The following is a 21102-nucleotide window of genomic DNA, read 5'->3' on the forward strand; positions in this document are numbered from 1 at the left end:
ACAATTATTTAGCAACATCAAATACCCTATCAATGTCCACAATCTAATTACCTTATATTTTCTATTTGTAGGGAAATGTTGATTTTGTTTGATTCAGGGTCCACATCAGGTCCCATACATTGTTATTGGTTTATATGTCTTTTAACTACCTTTTAATCTATAAAATCCTTCTGTAACCTTTTTTATGAATTTTTTTCTGGAGAAACACATATTCTTTGTCCTACAGTTTACCACAATCTGGATTATGCTAATTGTATCCCTGTTTTGTCATTTAATATGTTTCTCCAACCTCTCTATTTCCTATAAATTGGTAGTTAGATCTAGAGGCTTGATCAGATTAAGGTTCAATTTCTTTTCTTTTCTTTTTTTTTTTTTTTTTTGGCAAGAGTACTTCAAAAGTAGTATTGTATAATGCCATCAGGAGTTATAGAATATTTGCTTTCTCACCAGTTATGATGCTATAGCTATAAGCCATAAATGATCACTACCTATATTTAAGGAAATCATTAATTCACTAAGGGTTCCCCTAAATCCATTCTTATTCTTCCCAAACAATATTCCAAACAGTACAGTCGGCCTGTTTTTTATAAAATGCTAATCAGGTCAGGTCACTAGCTCTTCAAAATCTTTCAAAGATTCTCATTGTCAAGACACCTGCATGGCTCAGGGGTTTAGTACCAGCCTTCAGCCCAGGGTGTGACCCCGGGGTCCTGGGATTGAGTCTTGCATCGGGCTCCCCGCAGGGAGTCTCCTTCTCCCTCTTGTGTCTCTGCCTCTCTTTGTGTGTCTCATGAATAAATAAAATCTTAAAAAAAAAAAAAATTCTCGTCTTTAAAGTCTAGAATCTTTACGACGGCCTCCAAGGCCCTCCATGATCTGGCCTCAGCCTATCTTTCATTTCTCACCTTATCTGACTCTGAACACCTCTGCTAAACTGGAATTCTTTCAGTTCCTATAATCTTCTCTTTTGTATATTTGTTTGCACATATTTTTCTTATACTACTACTGTAGCATATTATAGTGCCTAGCATACTGCTTAGCACTACTACTAAATGCACAGCTTTAGTGAAACAATTCCCATTCACCCTTTAAATGTTGGCTTAAACATAACTTCCTCAGTAAAGGGTCTTGACCTCACAAACTAAGTTAAATCATCTTACCACCTTTTATAACATTCATCACATTCTAACTCAACATTCAATGACTATCTTTCCTCACTCATCATAAAGGCAGAGATCACTATTGTCTTGTTCACTATGATACCTCAATGCCTAGCACTGTTCATAATAGCACGTGTATTTAATAATTAGTTGATTGTTTTTTTTTTAAAGATTTTTTTTTTTTATTTACTCATGAGAGACACAGGGAGAGAAGCACAGACACAAGCAGAGGGAGAAGGAGACTCCCTGTGGGGAGCCTGATGTGACACTTGATCCCAGGACCCCAGGGTCACACCCTGAGACGCTCATCCACGGAGCCACTCAGGTGCCCCTAATTAGTTGTTGAATTAACCTGAAATTGAAAACCATCTTTCTGTGGGTATTGCTAATACCCCTTTAATAAGTGTTATTTTGAAATACTTAAGACTTGTAAACGGTATTTTGAATTTTTTATTTAACAGACTTATAAATGGTATTTAGATTATGGCTAGCTATAATAAAGCATGATAAACATAAGAAATGTCCAACAAATGTTCTTTAAAAAGACATACAAAATGATCACATGCTAATTTAAAATAAACAAGTATCTTCTCTAGACACTCTTGGGCTTTATCAATCAATTTCTTCCACAATCTATTACAAAAATCTCATCCCCACAAAAGAAACAAAAAGCAGCAAATAAAGTTTGTTTTTAAATTCTTACCTTTATGAAGAGGAAGGGGTTTAATAAGATCTGGCTGTGCTTGAGTCATCGGTACAGGTGGTCCTTTTCCTCCAATATGATTGTTCACAACTGGATTTTGTTGTCTGCCTCTTAGTAATGGGGACATACAGCGACGTCTTTTAGGGATTCCTTGCATATTTGGTTCTCCAGGTCGTTTATGTTTATTTTGAGGTCCAGCCACAAATTCATCTGCTTCATCTATCATCATACCCTGTAACAAAAAAATATATAATTTCCCTAGATTTACATACAGTTTTTAAATGGTACAACTAATTCCAATCCCCATTAGAGCAACTGTATTATAACTATGTTGACATTTATTAGTCTACCAAGAAAAGTAGCTTACTTTAGTTAAATTAAGAACTGTTAAATCCACAAATGAATTATACAATGGAACATTTCAAGTTTACCTTCTTATCTAGCTTAAAGGGGTTGCCAAATGTATGCAACCTTCGAGGCTGATCAGGATCAAGTTCTCTTAGTGGAGAAGGTACTTGCTTGAGGTATTCCTGGTAATTCCCCATTTGTGCTATAGGAACACTGTGCACTTGATCTTTTCAAACAGAAGAGAACAACAACAAAAGTTAACCTCACTATTCATATGTTGTCATTATAAATATTGTGACTAAAATGAAATCTTTTTGAGATTTTTTAAAGTAAAATTTAAAAGAATTGACTTTATCTTCTAAAAGCAAAAATATTGTAGTCCATTTGAGTGTATAAAATAAGTAATGATGTGTTAACATTACCATGAATAGGAATGTCTCTTCTCTCTATTCCAAAGAAGTAGAATTATAGCAAAATTTACAGGAAAGACATACACAGAGATAATCCTTTTTATATAAAGCTATAGTTGGAATGCTTATATCAGAGATGGCAAAGAGTTAAATTCTCATCTGACTTGATTTGTACTACATGCTACAGATATTGTTGAAAGAAGAGGACACGTATTGACCATCCAAGCTAAACCACCAGATACTAACTAGTGTATCACAAGAAAATGATTTTGTGTGTGCATGTGAATGCATGAACTAAGCCAAAGAAAAGAAAGTAAGCTGCTAATAAAGATTGTCACCTCGGGGGAATAGAATTTGAGGCAACAGTGATGATAGAAAAAAAAGTTGAGAATCAGAGATGACTCCTTACTTCATTTGTTTGAATTTAAAAAGAAAATGTAATACTACTAATAATTCTTTAAAAGTTATATTCCCATACCATATTTTTTCAATATAAAGTAAGAAATTCACAAAAAAAATACCATTACTAAAACCATGATCTAACCTTCATCCTGTCCTTTAAGAAATCTGCGGGTGCTCTTCAAAAGATTAGATCTCATTCTTGTTAAGTGATCCAAAAGATTCCGCCTTGGTATGTCATATGCATTTCTAAATGTCTGTGGCTTCAAATCCTGTTGAAAATCATTCAAAGACAAAATTTATTTCCAACATAGAATTAAAAGAGACTAAAACCTCTAGCCTGCAGCATAGGTTTTGAAATAAGATATATTAAGTCTAATTAGCTTCAAAATAGAATAAAGAATTATGATGCCATCTAAACACACCTGGGAACCAGAAGATCAAAATTGGTAATGAGCTTAATCAAATACCTCAAATTCACATCTTTCAAGGTTTTATTATATATTCAGGCTAAGAGAAGTAAATAGCTTATAAAACAAATTTCCAAATTTTAAAACCTTTGAAAGTTTAAAGAAGAAACACAGCTTTGACGTATCATTCACGTACAATAAATTAACCCATTTTAAGTATACAGTTTGATGAATATCAGCAAACAGTTGTGAAACCATCACCACAATGCAGGTTAAGAACACTTCCATCATCCCCAAAAAGTTCTTGGTGCCCATCTGTAGTCAATCCCTTTTCCTATCCCCAGGCATCCACTAATCCTGCTTCCTGTCTCCCTACATTCCATTTTATAAGTGGAATTTTGCTATATCAAATCTTTTCTATCAGGCTTTTTTCACTAAGGATGATATTTTGAGATTCATCCAGGTTATTAATGCATCAGTAGTTTGTTCTTTTTGACTGCAGAGTAGTATTCCATTCTATGAACACAGTTTATCCATTTTCCAGTTTATGAAGTTTCCTTTCAGTTTTTGGCTATTATGAACACTGCTATGAACATTTGCATAAAAAGCCTTTCTATGGCTATTGTCTTCGTTTTTCTCATGTAGACAGATACACCTTGGAGTAAAACTGCTGGTTATATAGTAAGTATAGCCATTCTAGTGGATGGGAAGTGGGATCTCACTAGTTTTAATTTGCATTTCCTTAATGGTCATTAAGATACAGGATCTTTTTATGTGTGTGTTCAAATTTGTGTACCTTATTTGGTGAAGTATCTGTTCAAATATTTTACCAATTTTTTATTGTGTTTGTCTTATAATCACGGAGTTGACAGACTTCTTTATATATTTTGATACTAATTCTTTTTTCTATATATAATTTTCTCCCAGGCTGTAGCTTGCCTGTTCATTTTACAGAATTTCTTTTGTAGACAAAAATTTAAATTTTAATGAAGCTCAATTTATCAAGTTTTGTGTGTGTGTGCTTTTTGTGTTATATCTGAGAAACCTTCGATGACTCCTGACCCATCATCATAAAGACTTTCTCTGTTTTCTTCTAGAAGTTTATAGTTTTAGTTTTTACATTTAAGATTCATGAGCACTTCAATATGAGGTAACGATCAAATTTACTATTTTGAATATGGGTATCCAATTGTTCCAGCACTATTTCTAAAGAGATTGTCTTCTGACCCACTGAATTATTTTGGCACCTCTTATTAAAACTTGTTAAAAGTTAACTGACTATACGTGTGAAGGCTTACTTCCAGACTCTCTTCTGTTCTACTGATCTATATGTTTATCCATATGCCAACAACTTAACACTGTTGATGATCACTACAACTTTACAGTAACTTTCAAAATTAGATAGTACAAGTCTTGTAACTATTATTTTACAAAACTCTTTTTCTAGGACCTTTGAATTTCCATATAAATTTTAGATCAGCTTGTCTGTTTCTACATAAAAGGCTACTGGGATAAGGATCTTTTAAATAATGAATATTCATAAAGCATTTTATGATGTACCCAAGGTCATCAGTATAAGTACCAAAATGCAGTGAACTCTATGACTAGTTAGGCAACCTGTAAGCCTCTATTGTCTTTCTTTCTTAGTAATCTCTACACTCAAAATGGGGCTCAAATTCACAACCCCAGGATCCTGAGTCACATGCTCTACTCAGTCAGCCAGGTGCCCCATATGTTTTCTCATCTATAAAAATGAATAGATTGGTTTATTCATCAGTCCATCTATTCAGCCACTCAGCATACATAATGTTTGTTTTGATTCTAAAATTCAATGATTCAGTAATAGTATTAATGATCATTATTCTTCGGAGGTATAGAAGTACTTCTAAAGCTTGGACAAACTAAAATTATTAGTTAATAGGAAATTTGATTATTTAACAATTCAACAGAATATAGCTGGAGCAGTACTAAATTCATATAACATTTACCTTATTAAGCAAAGCAACTTGGAACCCAGTGTATTCTTTCATATTAAGGTCTAGCAGTCTGTGAGGAACATCCTCTGAAATTCCCTGGAGCAACTGTTGAAAATCTTTCCTATAAGCCATTGATAAACCATGTGATCGGCTTCGAACTTTAATTCCAGTTTCCTGTACTACTTTTTTGCCTACAGATCCGATGACTCGGTCAGATTCTATTTTAGCCTAAAGTAAAAATAAGTAAGATTTAGTCTGGACATAATCTAAATCAACAAATTAAATACTAACAGTCTTGGTCTTCCATATATTAAATATTTATGTTATAAAAAGTATGTACTTAATTAAAAACCCAGGTAGCATAGTTTATGTCAAGTTCTCAGTAAATTAAATATAGTTTAAATAATAATGTCTTAGCTTTGTTTTTTTTTTTTTAAGATTTTATTTATTCATGAGAAACACGGGGAGAGAGAGAGAGAGAGAGAGAGAGAGAGGGGCAGAGACATAGGCAGAGGGAGAAGCAGGCTTGCTGCAGGGAGCCCGATGTGGGACTCGATCCCAAATCTCCAGGATCAGGCCCTGGGCTGAAGGTGGCACTAAACCGCCGAGCCACCAGGGCTGCCTGTCTTACAGTTTTAAATCAATTCAATTATAACCTTTTGGAGCAGGGCAAACAAAAACAACTTCAATTTATTTTTATATACTAATATCCACTACACTTAAACCATGAAATGTAAGTGCACCCTAAATGAAAATATGGATTTCCAATTCAGAGGTGATATAAAATTAGGGGAAAAAAATCTCATCGGTATTTATTTAAATACTATTATTAGCACATAATTAAATGTTCATAGGTATAAAAAATGATGTAGTTTTTCATTGGAAAACAACGATATTTTGATGCCTTCCAACGTACATCTCAATGAGCATTTTAACTACAGACGGCAGAAGTACTAGAAAAACAACGTATTTTATATAGTATTAATATCTTGGCAATCTAAGTGTATACTGCTTGACCAGCAGAGCATCTACTAATGTGATTTATGCTCAAAATGTCAATATTCAGTTTTTTACAAATATTTCAAAAGTAATTCCCATTTTTGAATTAAAAAAAACTACAGATTTTAAAACATTAAGCAAAAGAAACTCATCTTTGTCTAAGAAAAACAGCTTTCTAACATAAATTTCTCAAAACAAAGAATGTTCCACAGATAAAAAGTCTAGGACCACAACAATGAAGCCATCTCTACAAACTATTATTAATTGAAATTAACATTCCAAAACACAGCATACTATGTACTTGACACTGAATTATGTTAATAATCTATGATATATGTGGTTTTAAAACATAATATATTAATATGACATACCATCACAGAACTAACATCTGGCCTATTAAGCATCTTAGCCAAAACCATTCAAAATACTTAACAGCTCTATTTCTTAACGTTACCTGTTGACTCAATTTTTTGAGGTATGAAATGACACTGTAACTAAGTCCATATTCCATACTGTCTGCTATTAGGTTAGGTGCTCCCATCATTCTAACAGCTTTCTTCAAAGGCTATAGGAAAAAAGAAAACATCACTCAATCCTAAGCTTGCCAAAAATGTATGGCTACCTGTATTATCAGTTTTGAAGATTTCTTAAAAAAAAAAAATTCTTTTTTTCAATAAGAGAGTAACCATATTTGTATTTCAGTAAAATGTTTGCCAGTGGTATGAAAGGTAGCTTAAAAGGATTAGAGGCTATACTTTAACAACACCTGGGAAAAGAAAGGGTAAAGTTCTAGATACCTTGGTATTATTGGTGATACTAAGTTTGGAAGAAATGGGCAGAGACATACCACAGAGATAGATTCAACAGAAATTAGGAAGTAAATTTTTAGGAGGCAAGAAAAATGGAAGATTTCTACCTTGGGTAATTGGGTAGATTATGGCTCATCTACTCACTAGCTTTGTGACCCCAGACCAGGTTTTATACCTTCTCTGTGTCTAAAGCTTCTCATTTGTAAAACGACAATAATATCTACTTCATAGGGTCATCACAGGATTAAACGAATCAATATATGTAAAGCACAGATAAAATCGTCTGGTATACAGTAGGCATTCAGTAAGTGTTAGTTATTACTATTGTTATTATTACCTGAACTGGAAAAAAAAGAAAAGAAAAGAAAACCAAAACCAAAAACCCAAGCTCTAAAGGAAAAATAAGAAGGAAAAACGAATCTAATATTTACTGTGGATGTGGTATTATGAAATAATTTTCAACTGTAAGGAGAGCCCAGTTGAGAGCCATTTGTGCAATGAAAATATCACTAACAGGACAGTCTAGCATATATGAGTGGGATGCAGTTAGAAAAGAAGGATAGCCATTCACTGACATCAGAAAGTGTATAAGTGCTGGTGTCAAACTGGAATCAAATCCCAGCTCTGATATTTAAAATCCATGTAGCTTTGCCTAAATCCTGCAAGTTGCTATGAAACATAAATAAGTCAACATATGTAACAGTTCATATTCACTGTTTCTTCCTTTTCACTCTTACATGGCAAGCACCATGTGCTAGACACACAACTTAACTCTTACAACTCTAGAATATGATCTTCAAAGCTCCAGAAATTAATGCTCTTAGTAGAGACCATTTAGACAAATTACAGTCAAATGCTAGAATATTCTTGCATTAAAGTAATGTTTAAAAGTGCTTTTAACACTGGTCTTTTTGTTAAGAAGTTACTTTTCATACAGTAAATAATGTATTTAATAATATATACATTATTGGTCTTATCTACTATGATACACTAGGTTTTAAGTACAGGTGACTCCTGAACAACATGGGTTAGGAATGCTGACACCACACAATAGAAAATCCGCATATAATTTTTGACTCCCCAAAATCTTAAATACTTATAGCCTGCTACTGACAGAAGGAAGCCTTACTAACCACATAATCAATTTTTGTATGCAATGTGTATTTTATATATACAGTATATTCTTACAAAACACCTAAGTTTTCCTTGATTTTTTAAAATATTTCTAGGCTATAGAGTTCATCTGCGAGGTTTTCAAATTGCCACAAATCTCAAAAAAATCTTCCTTTATATTTATTGAAAAAAAATCCACATTAAGTGGACCCATACACTTCAAATCTGTGCTGTTCAAGGATCAAATGTAATCACAAACTTGTGGGTCTAAAAATATACAATTCCATAAGAATATATACTTATCTACCTAAAAACATGTCTCTGGAGACTTAGGGAATCAACAAAAACCATTCTGTACCACCCTTAAAGAAAAATTATTATAAAACTGAATTTAACAAGGAAGTAAAACAACTGGAACTATTCTAAAAACCAAGCTGCCTGGGACTGAATTCCAGTTTCACTCACATTAGATATGTAGCCTTCGACAAATAATCTAATCTGTTAGTGCCTTAGTTTCCTCATTGGTGAAATAAGAATGATTTCTACCTTACAGAGCTACAATATAAATTAAATGATGTTAATACATGTAAAATGCTTAGCATAATATCAACATACTAATGTATGTATGATATATACATTCTCATGATCATTATCATTATTCTGCAAATCACTAAAACCTTTCTTCCCCATTATATCTATATTGGTCATTTTTTTAAAATTCAATTTTTATGACATATATATTCTATAACAGCAGTAAATAAAAGTTTAGTATCCACAGTAAACTAGAAGCATAATGTTAAATTTTATAACAAATTCTATTTTTAACAATAACATTCTTACCCCAAGATAGTAGGGAGGCATTGTCTTCAAATAACTTTCAAATGACTGTCTCCATTTCAATGTTGGTTTTGCTTTATGTACTTTAAACAAGTCATCTATAAATGTATAATGTAGACAAACCATTATTGTCTATTGTTTTCACACATGAAAATCAAGTCAAATACATTCCATTTTTACAGTCTGCCTTCTTATTTGTAGGAGAGTAACGTTAGACATTAAGTTTTTAACAAGATTAAAAGGGACAAAATTTTAAAAGATGCCAATTGTATATTTCATGTAACAATATTTCATGTAACAATAAAGGGAGAATCAGAAAATACAAGAAAATCTATACACTATCTAAACCTAGAAATAAAACAGATTTGAAGATATAAGCAAAGTATGCACAATGTTGTCTATAAAATATACCTAATATTTGACTATAACTTTTAAATCTGATGTGGTTCTGTTTTACAAGGAAATAAGTCTTCTCAAACCATAGTCCCCAAAAATTATAGTCAAGGGTCCCCAGAAACTAACTTTGGGCTTTTATTATATTATTTTGTAATAAATTCATTCATTTACAAAAATATTTGTCAAGTGAAGAAGTACAGATAAATTCTTAGAAAGAAAATACTCAGATTTATAGATATATGCTTCTACAAAATGTCTTGTTTACTAAATACAAAGCCTAAAATTACCAATTCTAACCATATGAGAAATCCAACTTGTAGAAAACTTACAATATTTAAAATTTAAAAGTGTATCTTCAATAGTTTATAGAATCAAAGGTGTTTTGACAATGACTTTTAATTTACCACAAATATACACAGGTTGCTATAAAACACAACCTTAGATAGGTTCAATATTCAGAATATTAAAAACAGTTCCATTAATTTCCATAAGACATTAGAACTTACAAAGAGATGTTCCCAAACTTTGTTTTTAGGAAAATATGTATGTATGCTGAGCCATAGAGAAGGGGACAAGAATGACTTACCTAAAAGGGGAAGGAGGACTGGGTAATTGTAAGGCATCACAAATAAGTTGACACAGTTCAGTGCTGTACTGGCTTTCAAGTAACCAAACGGATGACCAAGTTCACTATATTTTGCACTATTGCTCACATATACCTGTTAAAAGGGAGTGGTTCATATGACCTTTACAGAATGTTTTATAATCATTGATTCGATTTAACTTTTTAGAAGAACATTCAACTTTTAAGTCACTCTAGTTTTTCAGCTTACCTGCCAACATGTTTGAGGAGATTTCCTTTCCAGGATAAATTGAGTCAGTGGTGAAGGTTCCAACTCATATTTGTCAAAAGGCAATTTGTCAATAACCATTGGTTCACAGTCTGTACAGGAAAACTTCACTACAGGATGAGATGTACGAGGTGGCTAGAGAGGAAAGTCTTATTACTATTTACACAAAATACCATAAACAAACTCGTTTCCAGTATCCCTATCAAAATTTACTTTGTTCCTCAATTTTGCTAGTTAACAGTTTAATTTACTACTGAAAACACTATTAAAGCTGAAGGAAGATACTTAAAAATGTAATGCTTAAATTTTACATTCATAAGAAAAAGACTAAAAATTTTAAAATATATGTAAAATAAAATCTTTTTAGGTCTTAAAATCAAATTTATCAGAAAAGTGCAGGATTTTGGAATTAAGTAAGTACTCATTAATTGTTACATCTAAGAAACAACTGAAATACAGAAACCTTCCTAAATTCTCAATTGTGGCAATTTAATTTCTTGTATATAGTAGTTTCCAAACTGCACACCTTGATTAGTATAAGTTTTTGAATATACCATATTAGTACATATATACATTTACTTACAAATTATTTGTAAATCATAGGTATCTAATAAAATATATATTAAAATAATAATAAAAATAGGAGAAAAATATAAATAAAAGTTCTAATGTTTTCCTTCTCTATGCCAGTAGACTGATTTGTTTATCTCTGTGGTAATATACAAACTACTTTGGACAACTCAATCTAAACGTACAAAAAACACAATACCTGGGGGGAGGGAGGGCATGTTATTCTATTTCCTGCCCATCCCCCCCCAAGTCTCCGTCCTAAAAATCTCACTGATTGAAAATGGGTAAAGGAAATATGAGCTATGAGGAAATAATCTGAAACGCTACTGCTTTCAAAGACTCTTACTACTCCATTATTGCCTATACCTTGGTGGCTCTCAAATCCAGAGTTGGGACCAAACCTCTCTCACCTGTCTTATGTTCCCCTGCCTACTAGACAGAACTAGAATCTTCTCTAAGTCCCTCAGACACATTATTACGTGATTCATTCTCTCTCCCCCAAACCATAAAACCTGTTCTAAAAACCTAGGTGTTCTCCTTATAGTATCTGCTCCTTATTCTCATTATTTAACTGTCACAAAGACCTAGATAAAATCCCACTACTTCTAAGCCACTAAGCAGAACACAAACTCGGTAGGTGCTCAGTATTTAGTTACTGCCCTCTGTCAATACTAAATTCTCATCTCTCTAGAAATTTATCTTCTATTTCTTAGTACTCTAATTTATGCCTTCATCATTTAGATTAGACTAGTACAACTGCTTATTTTTAATTAACTTCTCTAATTAGCTCTCTCTAATCAATTCCATAGCCATGAAATAGAAATATGATCATGTAATTTCCCTATCTAAAATTATTTGGTAAAAGTAGCAAGTCAATCACCTAAAAATAGGACCCAGACTCTTTTCCTTAAATATCATACACAAAGATCCCTAATGATCTGGTCCCTATCTGCCTTTCAACCACCACACCATGTACAAACACCCTGTGCTCCAGCCATGCAAAATCACTTGCAGTTACCCACGTACATCATCATCGTTTCATGCCCCAGATTTCATGTTATCCTTGACTGCTTTATTATTTTCTCCCTTGCATATTGCAACCAAAGTTTTGAAGGCTGAAACAGCAAGTTAAAGATCTCTTCCTGACACCCTTTCTCGCCATGTACTCCAAATACATACGAGGCAGTTAAGCACCATCTCCTCTGGGCTCTGCTCCATGCCTAGTGCAGTTAGCACACTGTTCTGTATTATGTTTACAAGTCTGACCTTCCTATGGAATGGTAAGATTCCAGGAGGTAAGCACTGTTTTACCCCTCTTGTGCTCCTGTATCTCACAGGTACCTGACATCTTATTGAATCAGTCCATGAAACTCATATTTTTGGATGAAAATATTGAGATCCAAAAGGAAAAGTATGTGCTAGTGAAGGAGGATGTCTTCTAGAACATGGCAAAGAAAATTCTGCATTTATTACTTCATTTAATCCCCCAAACAATTCCCTGAGATGGAGGTTATCTCCACCTAACTAGAGGAAAATTGAGGCTTGGAGAAGATAACTGACCAGTAACACAGCTAATAATAGGTGGAGCCATGATTTAAATTCAGACCCAGTCTCTAACAAATCACAACTTCAGTATCAATACATCTTACTTGAATACCATTATTTACAAAAATTTCATTTTCCCTCTAATATCCTCCAGTTACTAAATTTTGCCAGTTTTGTCCAATATTGTCTCTTTCTTATGATTCTCTCTTCCATCATCTTCATATCTCTTATGTGAATCATAGCAAAACCCTCTAGATAACCCGCTTACCTTCCAACTCATCTCCTAATTTTGCTGCAGATGACAATCACCAGATTAAATTTCCTAAAGCAGCACTGTTAGAAACATTCTCACTTATTCTGTGAGCCCCACCCTATGAGAAAAGCTCAAATTGCATTTAAAGTCATGAGCAATTTAGTTTCCTTAATACCTTCAATGTCCCACATACATGTTATGACCCACCTATATTCGGCTATTTCTCAGTCCTCTAAGTACACTTTGTTCCTTTTTACTTCCATACGTTTTGCTCATACTGTTTCCTCCTCCAACTGAAATCCCACCCACACTTCAAAATCTAACAATTTGCAACAGACCACTAAAGCAATATTAATAGACAATGCTTGTGACATTGGTTTTGGATTTCTATTAGGGATCAACAAGGACTATACATACTACTACAGGTGTTAAATACAGTAGAATGAATAAGCAATAAGACAATATTTCATACAAATATAGTATCTATTCTATGAAAGCTGAAAGGGCTCCAGAAGAGAGTGTAAAATTTAAAGAAATTAAGAGCTTCTCCATAAAGGCCAGATTTTGAAACTGATGATTCAATCAGAAGAAAAGAAAAGGAATAAAAACGATAGTTCTCATAAAGCCTTAATTTCATGTACTACTTCATTAAATTCCTAATAAATAAAAGAAATATTTTTATAGACCTTGTATAAACTAAAAGTCAGTATTGGCCTGAAGAGCTGATACAGGTTTAAACTTTAAAGGTTTCAACTCATGCACTAGGTGGGAATTGGTGCAGCCACTGTGGAAAATGGTAGGAAGGTTCCCCAAAGTTAAAAATAGAATGCCCTTACCATCTAGCAACTGCACCACTGTGTATTTACCCAAAGAATACAAGGACACTAATCCAAAGGGATACATGCACCTTTATGTTAATAACAGCATTGTTTACCATAACCAGGATATGGAAGCAGCCCAAGTGTACATCAATTGATGAATGGATGTGGTATATGTATATATAATGAAATATTATTCAGCCATAAAGGAGGATGAAATCTTGGCATTGGAGCAACATGGATGGAGCTAGAGCATAATGCTGAGCAAAGTCAGTCAGAGACAAATACCACATGATTTCACCCATATGTGGAATTTAAGAAACAAAACAAACGAGCAAAGAGGGGGAAAGAGAGAGAGAAAGAAATCAAGAAACACTATAGAGAACAAACTGATGATTTCCAAAGGGAAGGTGGGTCAGAGGATAGGTGAAATAGGTAAGGAGTGTAGTTGTTGTAATGAGCATCAGGTGTTGTATGAAAACATTAGATCATTATATTGTATAACTGAAACTAATATAATACTGGATATTTACTGGAATTAAAATAAAAACTTGGGCAGCCTGGGTGGCTCAGCCATCTTCAGCCCAGGGTGTGATCCAGGATCGAGTCCCACATCAGGCTCCCTGCATGGAGCCTGCTTCTCCCTCTGCCTGTGTCTTTGCCTCTCTTTCTCTCTCTCATGAATAAATAAATAAAATCTTTAAAAAAAAAAACTTATAAAAATAATAAAGTATAAAGGTTTCAGAAAGGTTTCAGTTGAATTAAAAAAATGATAACTGCATTAAACACTGTTAAAACAGCTTCATGATCTCTGAAATACAATTCTTCTCTTCTAAAAGTAATTAATAGCAAAAGAGCTACGGTGGTGTGTCATGTTCTTCCACAAAGTATCCCATGATACCCTCATACTAGAAAATGTGCTAATCTGAAAGAATAATGTATTAACAACATTGACTAGATATTAATTTGTATTATTTGTAAATTTGTATATTTGTATATGGTCCTATCACCATAAGAACCATACAACAGTGAATACTGATAATTCACAATGATCATTCAATAAGTCACAATATTTCTTAAAACTTCCAGAATGAAAACACTAGACATAACTTAAAACCATGAAAGTAAACATAAATCTCTAAGATTAAGTCCTAAAAGATTACAAACAATTGGAATTATTTTCTAAACTTTCATTTAAATTCTAAATTGTGATCCAGAGACAAATCCTTGTTACATTATATTTAGAGACCAAAGAGAAATTTGTGTTAAATCTATGATTCTGTACCCAGATGCCAATAATAAAAACATAAGCATAGTAAGACTCTAAAGGAAAGATACCTTTTTTCTATTACTTCATAATAAATGATACAGTGTACTAAAACACTCGCCATAGCACTTTGAACATGTCAAATTCCTGTAAATTAACCTTTCATAGCAGTGCTTAAAACTATTATGGTTACTATTACAAAGTCACAGTCTTTTTGGTACTTACTAGTGTTGGAGAATTCTGATCTGGCCAAAATGATTCTGGAACAGGCCAATGACCTATAGGAACCCCAGTTTTAGGATTTGGTCTAACATATATGAGTTTGTGACAGCTATGCCAAGGCTGTGATCCAAAAGGTCTTGATATATCTGGCTGCCCATCTGTAGCAAAGAAATTAAGACAAAGAAAGGATGTATCATTAAGGAGGAAAACACACACACACACACAAAGTTAACTTTTTTTTTAAAGATTTTATTTATTTATTCACGAGAGACAGAAAGAGAGAGAGAGAGAGAGAGGCAGAGACATAGGCAGAGGGAGAAAGCAGGCTCCCTATGGGATCGAGACCCGAGCCAAAGGCAGACGCTCAACCACTGAGCCACCCAGGCATCCCTAGAAAGTTAAATTATATCCATGGTTACTTAAACTAATAAAGATATCAGAATACTTGTTCAATTCTGAATTTTCCTGTTTCTTTTGAATGGCTCTACTATCATGACTATTTAACATTTAGATTACAATTCACAAAACAATAAAATCTGCAAATTCAATGGATGAATTCATTGAAATCCCACCCATACTTCAAAATCTAACAATTTGCAATGATGAATTCAAGAGCTGAAAGGAGGTCCCAAAGTATCCTCTGCTTGCCCATTCAGAATATGTGAAACTTACTTTATGCTAGATTTTTTTTTAATGAATGATATGCTTTCCCTATCAGACGATAAGGGCAAACATCCAATCTCTTCATCATCATACTTGCCTTAGTAAATAAATAGTAGGTAAGTATTGCTAAATGAAGATTTCTTTAAACTATTTATAAGTAAAGCCTAATTACCCAAAACAAAACAACAAAAAACTTAACATGCAAAAACTTAACATTCAAAGCATCTACCTTCAATTTAAAATAATTCTAGCAAAATTGCAACTGTCTTCAATGGTTCAGTAAACATTTACTTAATGCCTAAATCTAAGCCAAATATTAAAATAATTTAAAAATAAATTCATTCCATGTCTAATGATTCAATTTAAGAAAAGGCTTGTTTGTTTTTTAAAAAACCAGACACAGTAACACAATTTATATAATCTTACCATCTTCTGCTCTTTCCCTATTATCCCCCTCTGAGAGTACCCATTGTTTTTATCCTTAAAACCTCTCTCTTCTCCCAATTACCCACTCTAGTGGACCAACCTCTGCCAAGTGTCATTATTGACTAAATCTTGTTACAAGTTATGTCCTACTACACAGAAGATCTCAGATGTAAGCTGTTCACTGGTTCTAATGTGACAACCCTTTATACCCTTCTGGCTAATATAAATAGTTCATGATCACAAAATATTAAAATAAAGTCAGGTGGGGCTTAACTAGAGTTAATAGAATCCAGATTAATAGCAAAGGCTGGTTCCTCATTTTTGTAACCACACAAACCATTTGTTTGTTTCTGACCAGTTTGATCCTTGGGAAAAATGCCACTAGGAATTGAACACCTAGGACTGAACACTCTTGTGAATTAAGGGACACAGGATAGGCATATATGCTTGAGAGAGGCAAAGTAGCCTTACTAAAAAGGCAATATGAGGCTGCTAATCTGTAAATGCCTAAGAAGATTTCTGGCTCCTATAAAATTTCAAGCTATGAACAATCTATATAAACGAAAGTGATGCTAGTGAACCAGTTTACCTTGACTTTCCTGTTTTATCTTCCCTCTTTACCAATAGCCATTTTGTCATCTTAATAATTTAGCCTTATCAATCTTAAAACCAAATCATAGTAATTTTTCAGTTCTAGTTCAATGATACTAAGTTTAGAATGGCTATAAAAAGAGTATAATAATACCTTCTACAGGTGAAGGATCTGGTCCTGCTTTTTCAAAGTTTATTACCACCCCACTTTGTACTTTCTGCACCAAGGACTCCAGACACTGATTAAGCATTCTTGGAGAACATACAGAGTACGAGCGGCCTGAGGTAAAAAGAATAGAGTTAGTTGCAGAAATCTGTACTTTTAGCAAGACAGAACCAAAGTTAGGTTTCTGACACTATTAACAGAAGTTCTGTGGCAAAGTTTGACTTTATTTCATTATCTTATGGAAAAAATGAACAAAATACTTATTTTCAATCAACCAACAATTCCATTTTATCACAGTATGTACATTTTTTCTTCTACATGTAGGTGTGCAGAAAATAGAAATTTGGCTTGAACAAACAATAATGAAAAATCACATTACCTATGTTTATATATGTATTATACTATATATGTATATTATGTAGGATATAACTTAAAATACATATATAAAATTATCTCCAACTATTACCCAATATATTTATCTTTAATATACATATACAACATCTAATAACTAACCTTCAAAATCTTACTCCTGCTTACAAAAGTATTATCACTAAGAGTAATGCTAAGCACATGGCAGATACTCAATTACTTAATTGGCCTGCTAGAAATTACTGCATATTTTACATATTTGCACTTTAACATATAGATAGTAGCATGTGCTTTTTCTGAATTTTATTTGGCTTGCATACTTGGAAATTAACCTATCCTAAACAAATTTTCCTTTTTTAACCTATTGGATTTTTTTTTTTTTTAATTTATATATTCATGATGGGGGCGGGGGGAGTCAGAGACACAGGCAGAGGGAGAAACAGGCTCCACGCCAGGAGCCCGATGCGTGACTCGATCCTGGGACTCCAGGACCATGCCCCGGCCCAAAGGCAGGCGCCAAACCACTGAGCCACTCAGGGATCCCCAACCTATCGGATTTTTAATACAGAACATTATAATGCTAGTGATTAAGAAAAAATACTAGTAAAAAGATCTCTTAAGGAGGGATTTTCAATAACTCTATCTAGACCTATGCTATCCTATACTGTAATTACTGGCCACATACGGCTACTAAGATCTTGAAATATGGCTAGTGCAAACTGAGATGTATAGTAACTATAAAATATATACCTGATTTTGTAAAGTTAATATGAAAAAATCTATTTCAATAATTTTTAAATATCAGTTTCATGTTGAAATACTTTGTATTTGACTTACACAAAAGATATTGAAATTAATTTCACTTTTTTAATGTGACTGCTCTAATATTTCTAATTACATATGTAATTTATATCATATTTCTATCGTAAGCACTGATCCAAGCCAATGCTGAGAACCTTTACAACTAAAAGTCTTTAATCAAACATCTTACAATATTAATTGCAATAAGCTCAATATGGAAAAGTCCTACTTTTTTTCTGATTTCACCAATTATTTCCACAACACAGCTATCATTATATGTGACCTATCAAATTACTCATATCAGTTTATACTTGGCATGTCATTTGCTAAAGGCTACTAAGAACAGAAAACATTAGGCAGTAGCATGATTCAAATCGTCAGAGTCAGCTATACTTAGAAAAACAAGTATCAAATAACAAACAACTTACCTGTACACAATAATAGTACTCGTAATCATAAAAATACCTACCAATTATTGAGTGTCTATGTGCCTGGTACTGTTCTAATCACTTTATCATATTAATTTATTTAATCCTAGCAAAACTGTATAGGTTACTTTCTCCATTCTATAAATGAGAAAACTAAAGCAGGGAGAGGTTAATTTATCCAAATTTAATATAGTAGTACACCCAAGATTCACACCATTATAGGGTATTAAAAACTTTAATCTGGGTATACTTCGTTTACTGGAAATCATGATGTTAATTTGAAATCCATATTTAAAACCAACTGCCTACATTGAATGACACTTATTTAAAGAACTGATAATTATTTTTTCTGAGTCAAACATATACATAAAGCAATAGATATAAAGATTGATCATCTTGATATACAAAGAATTTAGAAGATTAAAAGGTTGAATGTCTTATTTGATGAAACTTAAGCATATTCCCAAAAAGTCATTAAAAAGCAAAAATTTTTAAGTGTAAAATTGTGGCAATTCTCTCTGCTCCTCTAGCCTGTGTCAGAATCAATTAATTGATTAGGAAAATATGAGTAAAGGAGTTATAATCTTAGTATAAAAAAGAATTACAAAGGTGCTTTATGAAAATGAAAGAAAAGGTTAATAAATTTGAGTCACTTGGCAAATAATAAAAATCCATTAATTCTTTTGAGAGTTAAAGAGGGTACAGCAAATTCTGCTGTCTTTGCAAAGTGAGCCTATATATTGTACAACAGTTCTTTTATTCTCTACATCAAAACTCATCCCTTGTACATAATGTACGACCCTCTCTATTAAAGCATAGTTTCTGTGATCACTGCTTATATTTGTGAGACAAGCACCCACCTTCAAGTCATGAAGCTGGCTCACTTACTGTTATGCAGAGTCCATTAAAAAAAAAATCAAACTAAATATAGTGAGTCTAAAGGCAGAAGTGAAAAAAATTTTCCCATAGAAGTGTACTACACCAGCATTTCAGTAAAATGGAGAATAGATAAAAAGATACTTCTAATAAGTTGGGCAACAATTCTTATAGAGGCTAAGAAAGTTAAATTTATCTACTCTAGAAGTCTTATGATTATTATAAAATGCTCTTTATCCTCAAGACTTCTACCATCGTATCCATTAGGCACTTCTGCTTCTCCCCATCTCAGTCAATGTTACAGTCATTCACCTCCAATTATTTGGCCAAGTGAGTCATCTAAAGACTAATCCTTGATTCATTCTGCCCTCTGCCTTCATCCTCAATTCTTCCTTGCATCAGACAACCTTTCATCACCCCCGAACCCAGCACTTTAGACCAGCCTGCTATCACCGCTTACTAGACTCTCTGCCTCTACTCTTGCTACTATACAGTATATTCTCATCTAACACCTGAAGTGATCTTTCAGAAAAAGGAATCAGATGTCACCTCCTATAAAAAGCCCTCCAATGGCTTCTCATCACACTTGGAAAATAAAAACTATATTATTATAGCCTAAAAGGCTATTCAATATTTGGCCTTTGCCTACTGCTCTAAACCCACCTATTACTCCCTACTCCTCCTCTATGTAAGCTCCAGCCATATGAGCCTTCCTGTCACTCACAAAAATACAGTGTGTTTCTTCCTTTACTATTTTCTTTGCATAGATCTTTGTATGGTTTACTCCATTATTCAGATCTCTGCTCGAATGTTAAGCAGACTTACTGTGGTGATCATTTCACAATATATACAAAGACCGAATCATTATGCTATACACCTGAAATTAATATGCTAAAGGTCAGTTTTACCACAACAAAGACTCAGTAAACACATAACAATAATTTTAAAGGGATTAATATTTTTAAGACACAACTAAGGTTGATTAATCCCTATTAAAATAAGTGGCTTTAACATCAAGGTTAGAGATGTAATTTATCAAAGAATAAATGTTGTTTTATTTTTTTAAACAAATATAATCTCCAAGGATAAGCAATATAGGAAATTGATTCAAACTAATGTAAGCATATCTTTTAGGTTTATGGTTTTAAAAAAGTCACCTCCTTAAAGACCTCCCAAGGATACGCATTCTCTGCCTCAAGTTGCTCTCTACACTCTTATCCTACTTCTTCTTCGAACTAAGTAGCACTCTTAGTATTTCATTTTATGATTTTATCTGTCATAATGTCCAAAAAGTAACCTTTATCATCCCTGCTATATTCCCTGCATCAACAACAGTTACATAGAGTACTCATCAATTACCTGATCATAAAAGAAAAATGCTTACAATGACAATTATTCAATTTTTTAAAGTATACATAGAAAACATAACTTTATTAATGATTTTGGCAACACAGGCACATTTCCTTCCAACTTTCTCTTAGTGAACATGAATTATTCTATAATAGGAAAAATAAATGTGCACATATTACTTTCATTAAGTTAAAAAATACACAGGAATTATTAGTAGTGATTATGTATTTGGATATTAGCTTTTCTGTTCTATTTTTCTAGTGTTTTATCCTCAAAACTTTCTTTAGAAAACATTTCTTTAAAATAATTTTAAACATACATTATTCATATCTATGAAAAGGTGAGT

At 33.0% G+C, this 21102-nt stretch overlaps 1 protein-coding gene across 3 annotated transcripts in view; it reads right to left on the bottom strand.

Moving 5' to 3' along the window:
- INTS6 (integrator complex subunit 6) overlaps window positions 1-21102 on the bottom strand; it is a 90765-nt gene that overhangs the window by 9667 nt on the left and 59996 nt on the right. For all 3 annotated transcript variants that reach the window (XM_072783230.1, XM_072783229.1, XM_072783231.1), the window contains 10 exons: window positions 16921-17046; window positions 15090-15244; window positions 10394-10546; window positions 10147-10279; window positions 9168-9262; window positions 6860-6970; window positions 5419-5634; window positions 3166-3292; window positions 2295-2437; window positions 1864-2095 (listed from right to left, as the gene is read on the bottom strand). In XM_072783230.1, coding sequence (XP_072639331.1) covers window positions 1864-2095; window positions 2295-2437; window positions 3166-3292; window positions 5419-5634; window positions 6860-6970; window positions 9168-9262; window positions 10147-10279; window positions 10394-10546; window positions 15090-15244; window positions 16921-17046 — 1491 coding nt within the window. The remainder of the gene's footprint in view (window positions 1-1863; window positions 2096-2294; window positions 2438-3165; window positions 3293-5418; window positions 5635-6859; window positions 6971-9167; window positions 9263-10146; window positions 10280-10393; window positions 10547-15089; window positions 15245-16920; window positions 17047-21102) is intronic.

The sequence above is a fragment of the Canis lupus genome, chromosome 17, assembly GCF_048164855.1.
Source record: "Canis lupus baileyi chromosome 17, mCanLup2.hap1, whole genome shotgun sequence".
NCBI classification, from domain to species: domain Eukaryota; kingdom Metazoa; phylum Chordata; class Mammalia; order Carnivora; family Canidae; genus Canis; species Canis lupus.